The sequence below is a fragment of the Acinonyx jubatus genome, chromosome C2 (genome assembly GCF_027475565.1).
Source record: "Acinonyx jubatus isolate Ajub_Pintada_27869175 chromosome C2, VMU_Ajub_asm_v1.0, whole genome shotgun sequence".
NCBI lineage: Eukaryota > Metazoa > Chordata > Mammalia > Carnivora > Felidae > Acinonyx > Acinonyx jubatus.
Genome location: NC_069384.1, coordinates 4,406,308 through 4,424,572, shown reverse-complemented (window position 1 = coordinate 4,424,572; position 18,265 = coordinate 4,406,308). Strand labels below are relative to the sequence as shown.

The 18,265-nt window shown below is 58.8% G+C and overlaps 1 protein-coding gene and 1 long non-coding RNA gene across 4 annotated transcripts in view; one reads left to right on the top strand and one right to left on the bottom strand.

The window, feature by feature from the left end:
- Positions 1-4,655: 4,655 nt before the first annotated feature.
- Positions 4,656-18,265, bottom strand: part of TMPRSS2 (transmembrane serine protease 2) — a 35,356-nt gene continuing 21,746 nt past the window's right edge. For all 3 annotated transcript variants that reach the window (XM_027041574.2, XM_027041575.2, XM_027041576.2), the window contains exons 6-14: positions 17,713-17,839; positions 16,385-16,495; positions 13,953-13,996; positions 12,196-12,367; positions 10,601-10,776; positions 9,404-9,499; positions 7,207-7,349; positions 6,601-6,753; positions 4,656-6,150 (exon numbers count right to left, since the gene is read on the bottom strand). In XM_027041574.2, the coding sequence (XP_026897375.1) occupies positions 6,139-6,150; positions 6,601-6,753; positions 7,207-7,349; positions 9,404-9,499; positions 10,601-10,776; positions 12,196-12,367; positions 13,953-13,996; positions 16,385-16,495; positions 17,713-17,839 (1,034 nt within the window). In that variant the 3' untranslated portion in view covers positions 4,656-6,138. The remainder of the gene's footprint in view (positions 6,151-6,600; positions 6,754-7,206; positions 7,350-9,403; positions 9,500-10,600; positions 10,777-12,195; positions 12,368-13,952; positions 13,997-16,384; positions 16,496-17,712; positions 17,840-18,265) is intronic.
- LOC113594359 (uncharacterized) lies at positions 7,490-16,372 on the top strand. The gene is made up of 4 exons (XR_008297507.1): positions 7,490-7,773; positions 8,338-8,637; positions 14,348-14,493; positions 16,152-16,372. It is a non-coding gene; the product is annotated as an uncharacterized LOC113594359 (long non-coding RNA).

The following is an 18,265-nucleotide window of genomic DNA, read 5'->3' as shown; positions in this document are numbered from 1 at the left end:
CCGCCCTCTCCCCCCCCCCCCCCCCCCCCCCCCCCGCTGGCCCATTTCACAGGCGCGAGGGGTTACTAGCCAGGCTTTCCTGGCACCGTCTGTGGTCTGTGCTTGTCCCTCGAGGGCAGGGACCTGGTGAGAAGACTTAGGTCAGGATTAAGAGGAACGAGAGTTAGACTGGGTGGACGCCGCCGCCTCCCTGGTTAGGAGAAGCCAGTTTCCACCTCGGGACTGTCCCTCCGGACCCCTCTCCCTCTCCCGCCGGAGATCAGCGCATGGGGAACACCCTAGAAGGCCTAGTTCCTGCTTTGTGCCACTTGCTGTCACGCGCCTGATGTTTCTGGAGCATTGGTGCTGTGTGCGTGTGCCTAGAGGCTGCATTTCGCTGATGTGGAATAAACCCGTTTCTAGCGACCCCGCTGCGACCCCGTATTTTCAGGGGCCGTCCGAGAATGTGTACACGACAGAGGCTGCCGGGAGCGTGAAGGGCGTTCGGCGGGGTCCCCCCAGCACCCGCTGTGGCGCGGCGCCTTACCCCCCTTGTCAGCCCCACACCTGAGGGGTGGCTCACAGCCGCTCAGGCTTGCAGGGCGCAGCTTCACTGGGGCCGAAAGGAAAAAACACTCCGGCAATACGCACAGGCTTTTGAAGAGCGAAGGCCGGCGCGCGGTGCGGGCGCTCCGAGTCCAGCACGAGGCGTGCGCCCCTTGCGCAGAGGGGATGTGGGCGGCTTCTCACGGGGGTGCCGGGAGCCACCGCAGCAATCCCCGGCTGGAGCTGGCGGTCACTTTCACTTTGGCCCCAGAGAGCAGGTGTCTAGGGCTCCCCCAGGCTTGTCCTAGGCTGCCACCAACAGGGGGGAAGTGTACGGTCCCTTCTCCCGTGTGTTCAGGACCCAGGGAGAGAGAGCCCTGGAGTCCACTTTGGGTCACTTCTTTGCTCCGAGGGCAGCCAGCCTCAGACAGAGGGTTCACGTGCCTCCGCAATCTCCCCTCCGCCATCCCTGCCCCACCCATGAGGGACACTGCCAGGATTAGAGCCTGCGTGCGTCCCCAGATTCTGCTGCCCACCCTAGAGCACTAGTAGGAAGGTCCATCTGTCTCTGAAGACTATGCTAGAATATCCGTGATGCCCACTCCCGAACCCTTCACGTTCGGTACATCTGGGGCTCTGCTGAGCCCACAGGATGGCACCGAGTCTGGAGCAGAGCAAGGAGAGGGGCCACATAGAGCGGACTGACATAGACAGCCTGGGTTTTCCAGAACACAGGGTCTGATGTGCTGTCAGTGCTTAATAAATGCTATGAGAGGGAGCGGGGCACGGGACACGTTGGGCATTTGTTCAAATGGCTTTCTGGATTCGTGACTATCTTCTAAGATGCTTCAGAGCACCTGTTTTGTTTTGTTTTTTTTTAAGTTTATTTATTTTGAGAGAGAGCGAGCACACACAAGTGGGCTCATAAGCGGGGGAGGCATAGAGAGAGGAGAAGAGAGAGAATCCCAAGCAGGCTGCCCGCTGTCAGCACAGCAGCCCCAAACTCCCCAACTGTGAGCTTGTTCTGGTCTCACGGAGTCGAAGCACAAGTCCCGCAGACGACAGAGAGTGAGCAGAGTGGCAGAGTGCAATGAGAGAAAGCACGAAGCTCTCAAGAGGGAGAGGGGTCCCGACTGGGTAGCCGCCGAGCATTTCTGTCCCTGACTTTTTATGGGGACCTGATCAGGAAGTCCGTGAGGCTCCAGGCGGGGCTGGAATACCTTTCTCCTTTTGTCCCTCTCAAACCCCGCTGCCGCTCTAGCCTTCCACCTGCAGCTGCCCACTGCCTCTCTCTCACCTCCCCCTGCCTAATGTTCACCCTTTCCCCACTCAAGGTCACCACCCAAGCTGAAGTCAAGAGTCAGACGCTTCACCGACTAAGCCCCCCTCCCCGGGCGCCCCCAGAGCACCTGCGGTTATACTGTCCTTCTCGAGGAAAGGCAGACAAAACAATCAGGCACCCAGAGAATTCCCCCAAATGTCAGGTTTTGTTTCAGAGGAAAGGAATCCAGGCGGCGAATGTTGCACCAGGTCGCAGGGAATGAGGCACACAGCCCAGCTTCTGTCAGACCTGTTCTGTTTCTCCAGGGAAGAAAGGTCCAAGCGGTTCTGTGAGATTTCGGTTGGTTATAAGATGCATCTCTGTAGTCCCAGTGACTGACGAACACCATTTATGGGGGTGGTTCGTTAAACATGGGGCAGCTGGTACATCAGTGAATCTTTAAATGTCACTTTATTCTAGCACTTCTCTTAAAACACTGGGGAAGGGGGAGCCTCGATCAGAAGGGGAAGAGACTCTGAAATCGGAGTGGGGGCAAGGAAGCCACAGGGGGACAGAGGAAGAGCTGGGAGCAGACCCGGAACCTGGGTTCGAGGCAGGACTGTCCCCCATTGACAACTCAGCCAGACACAAATCGAGGCGGGTGCATGCTTCTACAATTTATTTTAATGCTTGTTTATTTTTGAGAGAGAGAGAGAGAGAGCATGAGTCGTGGAGCGGCAGAGAGAGAGGGAGACACAGAATCCGAAGCGGGCTCCAGGCTCCGAGCCGTCAGCACAGAGCCCGACGCGGGGCTGGAACTCACAACTGTGAGATCATGAACTGAGCGGAAGTCAGACGCTTAACTGACTGAGCCACCCAGGCGCCCCTGGAGGGCACATGTTTCAGTGCTGGAAACCCACCCACTGACCCAGTGGCAAGAAGAGACACAAATCAGCACAAATGATTCACTTTTATTAATACGTGTGTTTTCCCTTTAATGATGAGTGTTTGGGGTTCATTTATATCAAGCAAATTAACTTACATCTTTTATAAAGCCTTTAATCCAAAAATAGCAATATTTCCCTAGCTCCAGCGTTCTGGCTAGATCTTTGAGGTGCAATCAGCCTCATCCAAAGGCCACTCACCCGGCAACTCTAGCGCGAAAAATGCAACTGAAGATTGTTAACTGCCTTGGCCCATGTGGACTTTCTAGGTATACGGTTCACTGCTCTTTGCAGATCCTTTATTTCTGAGTCCCCCTACCTGCTAACATTTATTCGTAATTCCAAAACCAGCACTCACGGCGCTACGGCGGACAGGCGTGCGCGGGGTGGCAAAAAAGGGGAGGTGCCTCGCCGAGGACACACAGCGGAGTCCTCCTTCTCGTTTCAGCTCTCGCTGTCAATAAATGTCCTTTTGTGATCTGGTTGGTGCCAGGTTTCCAGCATTTTTGCACTTTTGGCTGGTGATCTCTGGGTTTGACACGGCCCCCAGGTGTCGTGGAGAAGCATGGTCTCCGTGAAGTGCCTCACGGGGAAAACACGCGTGCAGATAAGCAAGTTCGGGAGGGATGGTGCCGTCTGCTCGGGCTCAGTGTTGGTGCAGCAGCTATATATCCAATTAGGCATCTCTGAACAGAAGCACCCACAAAACAAGGTCATGAACCCATCGGTTGACAAAGACCGGAGGCTCGTCGACACCTGACCTTGTCTCTGTCCCCCAGAAGCAACGATTCCCCATTCATGAATTCAGCATTCGTGATGGGTTTATGGAACATAATTACCATGAGTGAGGATCCACTGTATTTAAGGGTACTGTCTAGCAAAAATGTGTGCTTTTCCCTGTTTTTAGGACCACTTTTTCCATAATTTTAACACGTCTTAACATAAAATTTTTAAACTTATTTTGAGGGAGGGAGAAAGCACGAGTGGGGGGGGGAGGGGCAGGGAGAGAGAAGAAGAGAGAACCCCAAGCAGGCTCAGCACTGCCGGCACAGAGTTCGATCCGGGGCTCGAACGCACCAATCTTGAGATCGTGACCCGAACTGAAATCAAGAGTTGGCCGCTTAACCGACTGAGCCACCCAGGCGCCCCACGTGTCTTTCCACAATTCTAACACATAATGAAAACAATCACCTGTCACGGGTGCAGGATTTGGGGGATGCAAAGGATCCGAATGGAGTTCTGTTCTCAGGCAGAGAAAAAAACTCAGTGTTTCTCTCCTGCCCACAGTCCCAGTCCCATCTCCATGGGACTGGCGCCCAAGAGAGCTGAGGAGGCAGCTCGGTCACCCAGAAATAACAGGGACTTTGGGGAGACAGCTTCAGGGTACAAGATGCTGGGCGCAGGTTTGGACAGGCTGGGGCTGAGGATGTGTAGGATACCGGGCAGACAGATCTGGAAGACAGTGGGGTCTCAGGGTCTGAGTCAGGGGGAAGCAGGAGCCATGGGTGACAGCCATGCGGGAGTTACCACGGACGGGGACGCCAGGGTGGCTCAGTCGGTTAAGCATTCGACTTCGGCTCAGGTCATGATCTCACGGTTGGTGGGTTCGAGCCCCGCGTCGGGCTCTGTGCTGACCGCTCAGAGCCTGCTTGGGATTCTCTCACTCTCTGCCCCTGCGCTGCTCATTCTTTCTCTCAAATAAATAAACTTGGAAAAAAAAAAGGAGTTACCACGGGACACCTCCGACGGGACCACATCCACCAGCCCCCCCCCCCCACCCCGCCCCGCACCTCAGTCCTCAGCCCCGCCCCCCTCGCCCCTGTCCCCGCCCGCAGCCGCCCCCCAGCCGCCCCCCAGCATCACCGCCCTCCAAGGAGGTGCAGACTGGTTCTGCTCACCATCCCCATCTGCAGGGACTCCATAAATCCTTGGAAAACAAATGTATAATTTATTTGTACAGTATTTCACAATTGAATTTTACAGTTTAAAAAAGGTACAAAACAGAGGACAAACAGGCGTCACATAAAAAGAAGCCAGGGACGCAACACGTTCTCGCCACGACAATGCATTTTAAGATCCGGCTCGGGGAGCGGGCACCTCGCGGTGTGGTGGGTCACGCGGCACGGAAGCATCCATCCGGGGAGTGGGGCCGCCACCGCCTCCCGCTTCAAGGTTAAGCCCTAGCCCTTCGGGGCTAAGCCCTAGGCGGTGGGATCGTTCATTTCCTTCTTGGAAACCAGTGCGCTTGAGAGGAGGCAGCACCCCCCCCCCCCCCCACCACCAAAGCAGGACTCAGCGCAGAGGCAATTAGGCTCCACACTTGGCAATTCTACCCCAGCCCTTCCCTCCCGGGGAAGCCTGAGGGGCTGAAAGGGGCCGCAGGTTCTCCTCTCTGTGGCCAGCACAAGCCACACCCCCGGCACAGAACACTTTGGAAAGCGCCTCAAGTCCCCCCGCGCGGCCCACTTGGCAAGGCCAAGAGTGTCAAAGAGTCAATGTAGCAACTACTTAGAGACATCACTCACAGCCAAGACTCCCGGAGCACTGAGGTAGTAACACGTAGGAACTTTACATGGAAACAGTGTATCTTTAATCACACATCCCTGATTCCCGCCCCCGCCTCCCAGGGGGTGACCTCAATTTCCATATAATCAGCAGGCCCCAAGAGGGTCAGCACAGCACCCCACTCCGCCGCACCCCACAATCTGAAGGGAAGAGGGTGGGGGAGTGGGGCTGGCTCTCCCCGGGGGCGCCCAGCCCCACACGCAGTGGCGTCTGCGTTTGCAAGGACTTCCCTTGCCCCGAAGGGTCTGTCTACACTCTCACCCTGTTGAGCGGGAGAGAAGGTTCTTGCTGCCTTTCCATCTTGACCCGTGAAGGGCTGGTCCCTTTATTTTCAGCCACCATCCAGGGCTGCTAAGAAGGCACTAAAAAATGATCAGCGAAAACCCCCGGGGGGGGGGGGTGGAGGGAGACTGGCCCTCCCTAGCAGTGACCCCAGCAGGCTGACCCTGAAAGTCCCACCCGGCTTTCTTCCCTTTCTGTCTCAAGCCGTCCAGCAGCTGAGAAGTCACCAGCCCCAGGCGCATCCAAAAGGTGCATCGGCCCCCCGAGTGGGCTTAGAAGGAAGACCCCACCGGGCGGCCTCTATCCCTCTGCCCTGCGGTGGCCCTGGGCGCCCACACCCCGCTGGGCCTGGTCACTCCTTGCAGACCAGGGGTCCAGGAGCGTGGGCCTGTGGCCTGCACAGAACTATGGAGAGTGCCGAAGACAGACAAATACACTATTTAATAACAACGAAAGGACCTTCGAATCATTTCTAAAAATACAGCACATCACGCACGGGGAGTTAAAAATCAGCCCCTTCATTTTCTTGTGGAACGGTGTCGAGGACAAAGGCCACGCGGATTAGCCGTTTGCCTGTTCAAAAAGGAAACGAGAAAAAAAGAAACGGCTTTATTTTCTCAAGACACAAAAAGGCAGCAAATTCGTTTTGTCTCCTAGACTGACTTATAACCGAAGCAGCAAGCTTAGCGGGGCCAAGAGACGTTTTTTTCCTACAGGGCAACGGTCAAGGACTCGGGCTGCCGAAGGAAGGGGCTCCAGGCGGACAGGGCCGGACGGGGCAGGAGTGAGAACGTGTGGAAGTGAGCCGTGTAGCCTCGTCTGGGAGGCGCAAGTCGACCGCAGCCCATGAAGGTGCAAGTGCTTACTCGGTGCCGGCTTCCCTCTGCCGTCTGTCCCGCCACCCGGCCCTGTCCCTCCATGCCCTGGCCAGCCTGAGCCCCCGGCAGCCACACCACACCCCGCGGACTTCTGGGCTTTGGGACGAGAGTAGAGAGCAAGGTGGGGAGGGGGACAGGAACTTACCCTCATTTGTCGGTAAATCCAGTCCGTAAATACGGTCACATTTCCATACACGCCTGGTCTGTTGGCTTTGGCACAGCCTGATCCCCAGCTCGTGTCCCCAATCAGCCACCAGATGTGACTCTTCATAGTGACCAGGGGGCCTCCACTGTCACCCTGGGGGACACAGCAAGGGCGGAAGTTTAAGCCACAGCCCGCACACACAACTGGCCACGCCCGGAGGGATGGGGTCAGGGCGGGGGTCGGAGTGGGGGTCCCCGTGGCAGTTATGACACAGTATGCGGGTTTTGTGTCCCCCCCCCCCACCGAGAGGGACAGTAATATAATCCCCAAAAGAGACTCTTCCAGTGACGACTTTTAGCCTGCATCAGGTAGCAGTTAGTTACTAAGTAAATTGTTGGCCGTATTTTAGAACGGTTGCAAAACTTACTTCTGTTCCGCTCCCAAGCCGACAAAATAAAACCCTTCGGGGCCAGTGGCCGGGCACGCGCGTGCTTTTACACCATCAGTGTCACGGCAGCTGGCCACGGCCACCCCGGAGCTGACCCCCCGCGTGCCAGGGACATGGACCTCGTGTCCGTGGGGGCTGCGAGGGCACCCTCCAGTCACCTGGCAGGAGTCGATGGTCCCCTGCAGGTAGCCCGCGCAGATCATGGCCGGTGTGACCAGGTTGTTGTAGACGTACTTGCTGTTGCAACGCCAGGGCTCGATGAGGGGCACCATGACGGCGTTCAGCTCGTCCGAGGTTTTCCCTGAGACAGAAGACAGCATCGGGCGGCCGTGCAGCCAGCGGCTCCCGTGGAACAGTGGCCTCCCTCCTGGGGACGCGCCAGTGCGCACCCGAGACCGGGGGCCACGGCCCCTCCCTCCTCCTCCTCCTCCTCCTCCTCCTCCTCCTCCTCCAGGGAGGCCGGGTCATCCCGACAGCTGACGGCTCGGACTTGGCACAGCTCTTCCCAATCAGGGAGGCCTTCCTGGCCCTGGAGCTACGGAACGCTCTGTGTTCTAGAATCTTCCTCCCTCTCCGCCCAGCGCCTTGGTTCTGGGGCTCTGTCCTCGCCAGACCGCTCCCGGGCCCACAGGGGTCAGGCTGTGTTTCCGTAGCCCCACGGGGCTCCACCGACGGTCCGGTCCCGCTTCCCGGCTCCCCTGCCCACTAAACCTCTCCACAGCAGCGTGGGCCCTTGTGTCCATCTACCTCTTCGCTCCCTCCGCGCGGGGTTCTTCCAGGCCCCACGGGCCTCACGTGACAAAACAGAGCCTCTCACCGCACCCCTCCACCCCAAGTCCTCACCACCCCATCCTCCCTGGCTCGGAAAGTGGCACCACACCCACCCTGGGGCTCAGATCCCCAAGCAAGAAGCTGACCGCCCTGGATCCCTCCCTCTCCCCCTGCTGATGTTCAGTCCACCTGCAAGGTGGCGGGGGGGGGGGGGGGGTCTGCCCCAGACATGGTCTCCTGCCTCCAGGCCCACCTCCCACAGCTGAGCCGCACACCTCCCACATGATTCCCCTGCACTTGGGGTCAGCCCCCTCCTGCCTGCATCCTTTCTGTGACTCCCCAGAAGCCCGCCAGCTCATGCCATTCTCCTTAAAAGCTCCTGATGGCTCCCTAGCTCACGCAGAATACAAGCCAGGGTCCTCCCCAAAGCCTGTGAGGCCCCCCCACAGCCTACACCGTCACCCCTGACTCGCCATCCCCCCCACCCCGCCACACTGACCCTTCTGTTCCTTCAACAGCCTCATCATTCAGATCCCAAGTGTCGCCTCTTACCAGAAGCCTTCCCTGATCACCCCTTCAGAGCAGCCAGACCCCCGCTGTGACAACTTTCTGCCCTTTGAAAGCACCCAGTTCAGCTCTTTGTTTGCTGGCTGACCACATCCCGCCCCCCCAGACATCCACGAGGAAATGCGACATTCCTGAGGGCGGATGTTCCTGTCTTATGTTGTGCGGTGACGGTGACGCCCTCCCAGCCCATAGGAGGTGCTCCACAAACACCTGTCGATTTTCCCACTCGTCCGGGCTGCTGTGAGCCCAGGGTAAGGCTCAGCTGCTCTAACTTTCTTTACACCAGGTGCCTGGATGCCCGGCTCGGCCACCGTCGCCCCGATCTGCCCCCACATCACCCGGCTCTTGTCCTTTCCGCCTTGTTCTAAAGGGTCTCTCGGGTGTTGCCTTGAACACTTTCCAGAAGGACGTAGACAGTGCGCGAGAGGCCTCTTTGAACCACCCAGCGCTTCTCATGCTCCGTAAAAGTGGAACCGCTAAGCTCCCCTTCTCCGGAAAGTTTTCTCGGAGAGGAAAGTCGAGCGTAGCAAAGCCCGCTGAGCGGGTCTGCACCACGACTGTGCAGCTTCCCCCCCTCTCTGGGGCGTCGGGGCAGACGGACACAGCTCCAGCGGCCTGCGGCTGGCCATCGCGGGTCATGAAAGCCCACCCTCACCGAGCCCACTGTCCCTGAGCCCCCGGAGGGCACGGCCGGCTTCCGGGGCAAGCCGTTAGCAACAAGGGGACGCGATCACACAGCCTGTACGTCCCTCGCATTGATGCGGCCTCTACGCTTCAAAAAGCAATTTCCACACACGTTGCTTCCCTTGCGTCTTAGTAAGGACACAGTGCCAGGTAGCGCAGGCACGGGTTTTGTTTTTTCCCATTTAGCAGATGGGGAAACTGAGGCACGGAGCCTGAGCGACGTGGCCGAAGGGATCTAATCACGTGGGAGCAGATCCGGGATCAACCCCCCGGCCCCCCCACTTCCAAGCCCGGTGCTGGGCTCCATGGGAACCGCGTGGCCAAGAGCCTCACCTTTCTCGTGGGTGGCCCCCCACCCGGAAATCCAACATGGCTGTTCCGGCTCGAGCATCAAACCTGGGTTGGGCAGGCACACCGGCTTCACTTTGTCTGTTCCAAGAAGAGAAAACAGCGTGAGCCAGTCTGGTCTAACTGAAGGCTGTGCAGTGACCGTCTTCAGCCCGGACCCCCCCCCCATCTGCACGCCGCGGGGCCTGGTGCCACCACCATCACCCCAGGAGAGTCCCGGACCCCGACCTGTCCCCGCATGCCCACGTTCTGTCCCTGCCGGGCCCCTCCTTCTCACAGGCGAGGTGCTCCCTTCTCTGGAAGTTAAGCTGCTTAGAAACAGAACTGTTTGCTAGCTCTGCTTCTAGAAATTCACGCTGAACTCTTCAAGAAACAGAACTAAGAAAGAGGCTGCAAGTAGTGAAGCTTTTTTCAAACTTAAATCTTCAAGGAACAAAAATTTGACAATAGACACTGTCGGCAGGGGACGAGGGGCAGAGAGGACACACGTGTGGCTCGAGAAGCTGGTGGGCACTCCCAGCCTGCACCTCGGAGGCCATGCTGGACACGGCCCCCGTGGACCGGTTCTTCTGGGTCCACATTGTGTCCCAACTTGAGTGCAAACACCTTGATGGGGGGGGGGGGGGGCGGATGAGGGTCTGGTCTGTCTCTGCCCGTGTGGGCTGGAACATTCCGGAGGACCCCTTGGATGGACTAGAATGGGGGCCCAAGCTAAGGGAAACCATGGCTTGCTTTTCGTTGTTGTAAACTGTTAAGTTTCTTGTTTTCAGGATTTATGTGAAAAAGTAAAGTCCTGACAAATTTCAGATCAGCGGTTCTCAGCTAGAGGCGATTTCACCCCCAGGGCAGGTCTCTCGACGTCCGGAGACATCCGTGTCACAACTGAAGGGCACCAGTGGCATCTGGTGGATGGGGACCAGGCCAGGACGGCTCCAAAGCGCCGTCCGACCCCAAAGGCCAGCAGCGCTGTGGTTGGAAAGCCCGTGTGGACTTTGACGCGTGTCGATTAAATCACGACTCTGGACGGTAGAGGAAAAGCGTGCTGCTCACTCCTTCCCCCAGCCCGTCACAGGTGCACGCCCCCGCACGCAGCACAACCCCCCTCTCTCTGGTTCCATCTTCCCTGGACACGCGGTCAAAGTCGTCCACATGCCCCCGAGCCCCACGGACGCGGTCACGTACCATCAAAAGTCAGAGGCGTCTGCAACTTCATAAGAGCGATGTCATTGTTCTTGGTCTTGGAATCATAGTTCGGGTGGGAGATCACTCTTCCCACTCGGTACCCGTGTCCGTAGAACATGAAAGATTGCCTCAAAATTCCCACGAAGGCCGTCCAGTGCCGTGGGTTGTTCAGTGGTCTGGAAGGTAAAGCCGAAGACTACTCAGCACCGCAGAAATGCAAATGGGAAACACTCCTTTGGTGACTTCCAAAGTCATAAGCTGGAGCCAGGTGTCCCGGAGGCGCCATGACCCTCTAGAAGCAACACGGCCAGGCCGGGGAGGTCTCGGGCTCTTGTCCCTTGGTGCCTTGCCGTGGCCCCACCCACCCCTGCACCTCGACAATGAGGTCCATTTCTCCTGTGCTTCTCTCTTTTTTTAGTGTTTTTATTTATTTTAGGAGAGAGAGAGAGAGAGAGAGAGCAGGGGAGGGGCAGGGAGAGAGGGAATCCCAAACAGGCTCTGCGCATCAGCACAGAGCCCGATGGGGGGCTCAAACTCACAAACCGTGAGATCGTGACCTGAGCCGAAATCAAGAGGGGGTCGTTTAACTGAGCCACCAAGCAGCCCCTCCACCCCCATACTTCTGTACCAGCCGCAAACCCTCAGAACATCGAAGAACGCTGTTTCTTGGCCTGAATGCCTCCCTGAGGTTCCAAACCTCGTTTCTTGCAGGACTGGGTCTTACTTGCCTTCACGTATCAGGGCATCTTTTGGCACCAACAGGTGCTTAATAAGTGCATGTGGATGGCTAGATTGTAGGCCTCACAGCCATTAAGGCACTAGCTTCGTCTAGGTGTTTCCCTTTTAGGAGAACCCCAGATCCCGGGAGCTATCGGAATCCGGTGGAAGGAAGTCAGGAAGGGAACACCAGTGGGTGACAAACGTCGCTCCTTCCCCGCCCCCCTTCCCCCGCCAACGGCCTTCGGGAGGGGCAGGTACACCTGTCCTGCAGGTGTGCAAAGGGGACACTGCGGTCAGACACCTTGCGTGAACGGTCGGGGGCCACACAGCCAGAGGACGGCATGGCCAGGACCGCAGCCGGCTCGAGGTCATGCTAAGCCGGAGAGACCTCTCTGCCGAGTGGTTTCCTCCAAAGGAGGCGTGTGGCCAAAAAAGTCTGTGTTTAAGGAGAAAGGAGGGGGCAGCGTCGTCCACAAAAGCGGACGCTGTAAATTACGGCTGCCCCGTCCTGAGGGCCACGCTGTGGCCAGGGATGCTTGACCGTGCGTCCCAGGGAGCCTTGGGGCAGGGCAGCGGGAAGTCCCCTGGCCTGCGGTGGTGAGGACGGGCTTCCAGGGAGTCCGGCCCTCCCAGAAGTAGGGAGCTTCCGAGAGAGGCAGGAGCCGCGAAGCCGGCGGCAGGAGGGGGTCCCGCTCCCCGCGCTCCAGCCCACCAGGCCCCCCGGTCACGCCGCGAAGGGGGCGCCGGGCCCCACGCACGGGCCAGGACACCAGAGCTTGAAGAGATCGGAGACTCCGCCCCAGGTCACGCGGCCCCAGAGCCACCTCCAAACCCTCGCCCCCGCCCCAGACCTCCCCCCGCCCCCGGGGACTCACTCCTCCACACAGTGGGCGGCCGTCACGATCCACTCGGGGCTGATGATGGAGCCTCCGCAGACGTGGACGCCCTGGACGTGCAGACTGGCCTGCCACGGCCAGTCCCCCGGGGAGGCGCTGCTCCCGCCCACGATGCGGCTCTGGCGGCCCATCTTCGCGGTGACCCCGCACTCTGAAGGCGACCAGCGCGGAGCAGGTGAGCGCGGGCGGGGCCGCCCCGCTGCCCCCACAGGGTGGGCCCGGCCCCTCCACCCGAAGTCCGGCCAGGCTGGGGGAGCACCCCACGCGTTTGGGGTCTGAACTACAGAGAATGCGTCCTGGTCTGTTTCCGGTTGCGGGGAGGAGGGGACGCTCCCCCAGCCCCCCCCCCCCAGGAAGCAGCACTTCCGCTGCCACTTGACGCCCCCTCTCGCTGTCCCCTGCGCACCCAGGCGACCATCCTGGGGAGCAAAGGCCCTGGGGCCTGCTGGAGTCGTGGACAGACTGAACGCTCAGGGGCCCCAAGACTCCTGAACGTTGCAAAAGAGGGTGGGAAGGAGGGAGGAGGGAGAAGGAGGAGGGAGAGGGAGGAGGAAGGAGAGGGAGGGAGGAGGGGAAGGGAGGAGGGAGAGAAAGGGTGGAAGAGGCAGGAGGGGAGGAGCGGGGGAGGGAGGAAGGAGAAGGAGGAGAGAAGAGGGAGAAGGAAGAGGGAAGAGAGAGGAGGGAGGAGGAGGGAGGGGAAGAGGGAGGAGGAAGAAGGAGGGAAGAAGGAAGGAAGAAGGAGGAGGGAGGAGGGGAGAATGGAGGAGGAGGAGGGAGGAAGGAGGAGGACGGAGAGCGAGTGTGAGTCCTCAATGCCTGGCCTGGCCTGCTGCTACTTGTGACAAGTTCTTTGCCAGAAAGGGAGAGGAGGCTTCCTCTCTGGAAACTCTGAGCGCTGGTGGGGAAGGAGCCACAGGACAGAGGCTCCTGGTCGTGCGGGCGGGTGATGCAGGGGCCTCAGAGGCACAAGCAGAAGTTCACAGTGGACCCGAACCCGGGGAGAAAGGGAGGTTGGAGGGGATGCTAACGTCCCAGGGGCTTCTCTGGGTAAATCTCCGAGCCCCTCCAGTGTCTGCCCTGTCCCCGTCACCGCCAGGGCAAAGGAGGCGGGGCTCCACGAGCGTCCATCCAATGGGGGCTGCCTGGAGGTTTTGCTCAAGGGGGTGGGTCTCCTGCCCCACGAAGTGGACAGCGAGGTCCGGAGAGCCGGGGTGATCACCACGCCCTGTTGGTGCCTGAAAGAGCCTGAGCTGAGCCTGGCTGGGGAGTCACGGCCAGGATCCCGGGTCACGCGGTCCACCCGGGGGCATCGGCTAGTTTGACCTGTTCACACTGCAAAGCTGAGCTGCAGGACCAGTGTTTCATTCGAAAACAGGACCAAAGAGGAGGGCATGGGGAGGGTGCTTTCCACACGGATAGAGGCTGGGAAGCTAGAAGCAAGCCAAACACGAGACGGGGAGACCCACGGCCTCTGGCGCCCCGACAGTTTCCTGAGATTGCCTGTCCCCGCAGGACGGCTGCGTCCCTGGCGCCGAGGCCGGAGGCATCTCCAGGACACCGCAGTTTCAGAAAGGTGTTCCTTGAGTGGAGCTGGGGTACAGACCGGGTGCAAGGCTCGGACATATCCCACCCCATCACCCTGCCTCCCCAGACGCAGGGGATGCATTTCTGAAGGTACAGGGTGCTCCCTTTGAAGAAAAAAAAGGGGGAGGGGGTGGAAACCAGGAATCGCTTACCTATACAGCGTAAAGAAACCACCGTTTTTGACGAACAGACATCACTACAAAAGAACAGGGGGTGTTCTGGTCACTAGAATACACGAGATGCTTGACCCTCAAAATACTTAGAAATAAACATTTTCTTCCCATGGTCACACCCCCCTGCCTCCCCAGACACAGAAGGGCCCGCGATTGAAGAGTCAAAAAAGGAGAGCGCATCCACATGGGGGACCCTGGCATTGAGCACTGAGTCCCAGCCCGGGTTTCAAGTCACAGCTGTGTGACCCCGGGCTCGTTACTTAACCTCTCTGTGCGTCGTTTGTCCCATCTGTAGAGTGGGATAACAGTACCTGGTCACAGACTGGTTGTGAGGGTAAGCACCCAATAACATGAGCTACTATTTTTATTTCCAGAACTGAAAATCACCCTCTAATTTTGTAAGGAAGTCATCTGTAACCTTCCGGGTTCCTGTAACTGCTTTACACGTATTGCACAGAAAAACGAGACGACCCCTCGTTGGCTCAGGAGCCAAAGAAAAGTTAAGTCACTCATCTGGGGGGTAAGTGAAATTACATCTGAAAAATAAGTAACCAGCGCATTCCGTCTCAGAGTGAATCTTCCCCTGACAGATGGTGGAGGAGAGAGGTAGCCGGTCGTGGGTTGCACCCAACGTAACCGCATTCAGGGGGTCCACCCGGGGCCTGACCAGAAGCCTAGTCTAGACCACAGTGACCAACAGCCCCCTCTGCTGGCCGCCAATCTCCGTGTAGCCTGGCTTCATGCCAGCCCCCTTCTAGAAGGAAAAAAGGCATTAAGATACCAATCGCAAAATCGCCTCGCTTCCCAACAGCATCCAATCCAGAGCAGAGCCCTGCTTCCTTGAGCCTCCCCCAAACGACTCGACACAAGCCCAAGTTCCACACATAAAGTCAGCTTCTGACACCCTCACATCGAGATGCCCCCCGGTTCCACGGACACCGTGTGTCCCAGGCGTCTTCGGCTGTGCGGCATGGCAACGCCAAGAGAAGACACGTTCCCATGAAAAGAAAATGTTTCCTGAGGGTCACAAGGCTGACTCTCCTCCATGTGGAGGGGCCGCTGTCCGGCCACCAGCGTGTGGTCACATGGAGTCTGCGACTCGGGGATCAAAGCGAAGAGAAGGGAGCCTTCCGCACCCCCCCCCCCACACCCGGCAGCCACCTTGTGAGTCCCGGAGGTGGTGGCCCTCCCTCCCCGCGCAGCCCTGATCCCGCATGGGAGTGTCACCGGGAAGGACAGAAACACTCAGCATCGACCAAGAGCCCAGGCAGCTGTGTTTAGCTTCCTGGGCAGGCAGACCGCGGCCCTGCCGTTTTGATGTGCACCTGGCGAGCACAGCCCTCCTCCTGGGCTCACTCTGTCACGTTCCTGGGGACAGCCAGGCTGGGCAGCTTGGGCGGAAATCGGCCCCCCAGCCACCACGGCCAGCGGCCACCAGGAACGCAAAGCCGCCGCCGGCCGCCCACTCAAAGGAAAGGAGGGGTGCCACGTCACTTCACCCACCCCAAGGGCAGCCCCTGGCACCTGGCCCACAGGGAGGTGACGGCTTGGCCAGCCACCTGGGGATGAGCGATAGGGACCTGGGAGCTGACCAGGGCTTGCACACAAAGACGCCGTGCGGCTTTCACATGAAAGAGGAGGCAGGTAGCAACGACGGTCTGGGGAGACGGTGAACATTTTAAACACGCGCGAGACGAAACAAGCAGCTCAAGCACCCCGTGCCCCCCACCCTCCCAACCAGCTAGGCCACCAATCCTGCGATCTGCTGTTCAGGTTCTCTTCCACCCACTGGACACACTGAGACCCGCCCCGGGCCACAGGTTGGCTTCGAGCTACAGGACACGTGGGCTGAACTGGACTAGCTGCTCCCTCCCGGGCCCCCCGGGATGCAGCGCACGCCCGGCCGGGTGCCATCTGACAGGGTGGCTTGGGGGCCGGGGGACCAGCCATCCCTGCTGCTGGGGACCGAGAGGGCCCCTGGGGAAGCAGGACTTCCAGGCTGAAACGGGCACCATCCCGGGCGAAGCGGGATGGGCTGGTCACCCCCCTTGGGACTCTGACTTCCTCGGGGGTTCGTGGAGACATACCCTGACCCGCAGTCCGTCCGTCTCTAATGTCTGGGGAGTATTTTAATGCGGTCAGGAGGACTCTCCATTTTCATTTTACCATGTTTTCCAGGGCCACCAGGGCCGAGGGCAGAGGGCACGAAGACCATGGCAAATAACCCTCAGCTGCTCCCCGAGAATGAACCACCCCCACTCCGAGTCCAATCTCCTCCCAGAGAGAAACTCTCAGCGACACTGGAATCGCAGTCCGAGAACGCCACCTCGGGACCGTGACTCCCCATGGTGTCTCTTGCTCGCTCTCGTTACAAAATTTCTTAAAGGAAAAATAAAGAAATCACCAAATACCTGTGGTACAGTTTCTTATAGAGATCCATATGGTTAGCACTTGTGTTCACCCTCATAAAGCTGGTGGCCCCACTGTCATCTGCTACTCCGTGGCTAGAATAGAAACTATTCCTAAAGGAGACGGAAAACCTTGATTAAAATAATGGCTTCGTGACAAGCGACGGCAAATCCTTGGGCCGTATCGCCATACTTCTCTCGTACGGTGTTCGGATAAGGGGGGGACACCTTAGCATGTGGGAAACAAAACCACAAGGTCTGATCAAGTGACGCTGTCTAATAATCCTCTTTGGACCCAATAACCCGGAAGTGTCAGGTGAAAGCCCTCCGTGGGTCTTTTTCTAATCTAGTTTGGGCGAGGATAGAGAAATACGGACAAAGGGGATGTGAGTACATGTAACCTAAGAGAATTTAAGGATGTTAAAACACTCCCCCGCTATAAAATCCCATCGGGTCCTGAACACAATGGGGGCGTTACTATGTCCGTTGCGGATGGCATTTGGAGAGATTTCGCTGGCTAAGATGCCAAGTTTCTTTCTTTTTTTTTAAACATAATTTATTGTCGGATTGGCTTCCATACGACACCCAGCGCTCATCCGGACAAGTGCCCTCCTCAATGCCCATCACCCAAAGATGTCACGCTTCTTATCAAGCAGTGATTAACCTTGACTACTGACATATGGAGAACCCCCCAGTGCTGCGCAGAAGTCACACAGAGACACCCCGAGGAAGATGTAGTGACCATAAAATCACACAGCCTTTCCCGTGCGGCCAGATGGCTGCCTTGCACGCCAAGGGATACCCTGGGGAGCCCCTGGCTGGGAGCCCCAGGGAGGGTCCTTCCTGCCTCTCCCCCCATCCCTGTGGCCACAGGCAGGACTGAATTCTCTTCCACGGCAATCTGATGCCACCTGTCCCCCATTCAAAGGCTCAGTGCGTCCCCCAAGCATGTATGCAGTGAACGTCTGCACATCTGTGCCCTCTGACCTCCCCCAGCCCCCCGCCGCCCCCCCAGCCAGGGAGACCTGAGGAGGTGAGGCCTCAGTGCTCCTTAGGAGCTCCTTGAGAAAAGGAGTCCCCGGCCGGCACCCTGGACCTCGGTGACCTTGACCGTGGGTGGGAGTGGACGGGGAACCGGGAGTGGATGGAGGTCCAGGAGGCGGCAGGGCTGGGGGGTAGTGAGTCTCGCTCACCAGGTGCAGGGGACGGGGGCAGGGGGATGCGCTGGGCACCTGCTGGCTTCCCTGACCAGCTCTGGGAAGGAGCCAGAGGTCCCTCCGGGGAGGGCGGAGAGAATCTTCCCTCCGCTTCTGCGGTGGGGCCGTACTCACCGGTAGCCCATGTCCTGGCACGCAGCCCTTCCGTAGCCCTCGCTCCAGTCATCCTGACACACGGGGTGCCACGACTTCCTCTGGGACGAATACACCTGGAGGATGAAGTTTGGTCCGTAGAGGCGCACTGCAGCGAAGGAGACGCTCCGTGAGGTTCTGGGGGCCGTCCCGACGCCACTCGAGCCCCCCCCCGCCCCCACACAAAGGCTCAGAGGCGGCGACACGAGGGGTCCTGTCCCCACGGCACTGACCGCGCACCCCTTCCCGGCCCTAAAGTGCTCTTCACCCCCAAAGCACTGGCAGCGGGTGTTCAGACAAAAGCCGGAAGGCAGGAGAACGTAAGCGACCGTGGACGGATGAATGGACACAAGGTGGCCCATCTACGCCACGGAGTGTCATCGGCCCTGAAAGGAGGCCCACGCAGGCCCATGCGCTGTATGAAAGGCCCAGAGTGGGAAATCCAGAGCAACACTCAATGGATTAGTGGTTGCGGGGGACCCTGGGGTGGGGGGAGGGGGTGAACATAGAAAAGCCGCTGAACTGTATGTTCTCA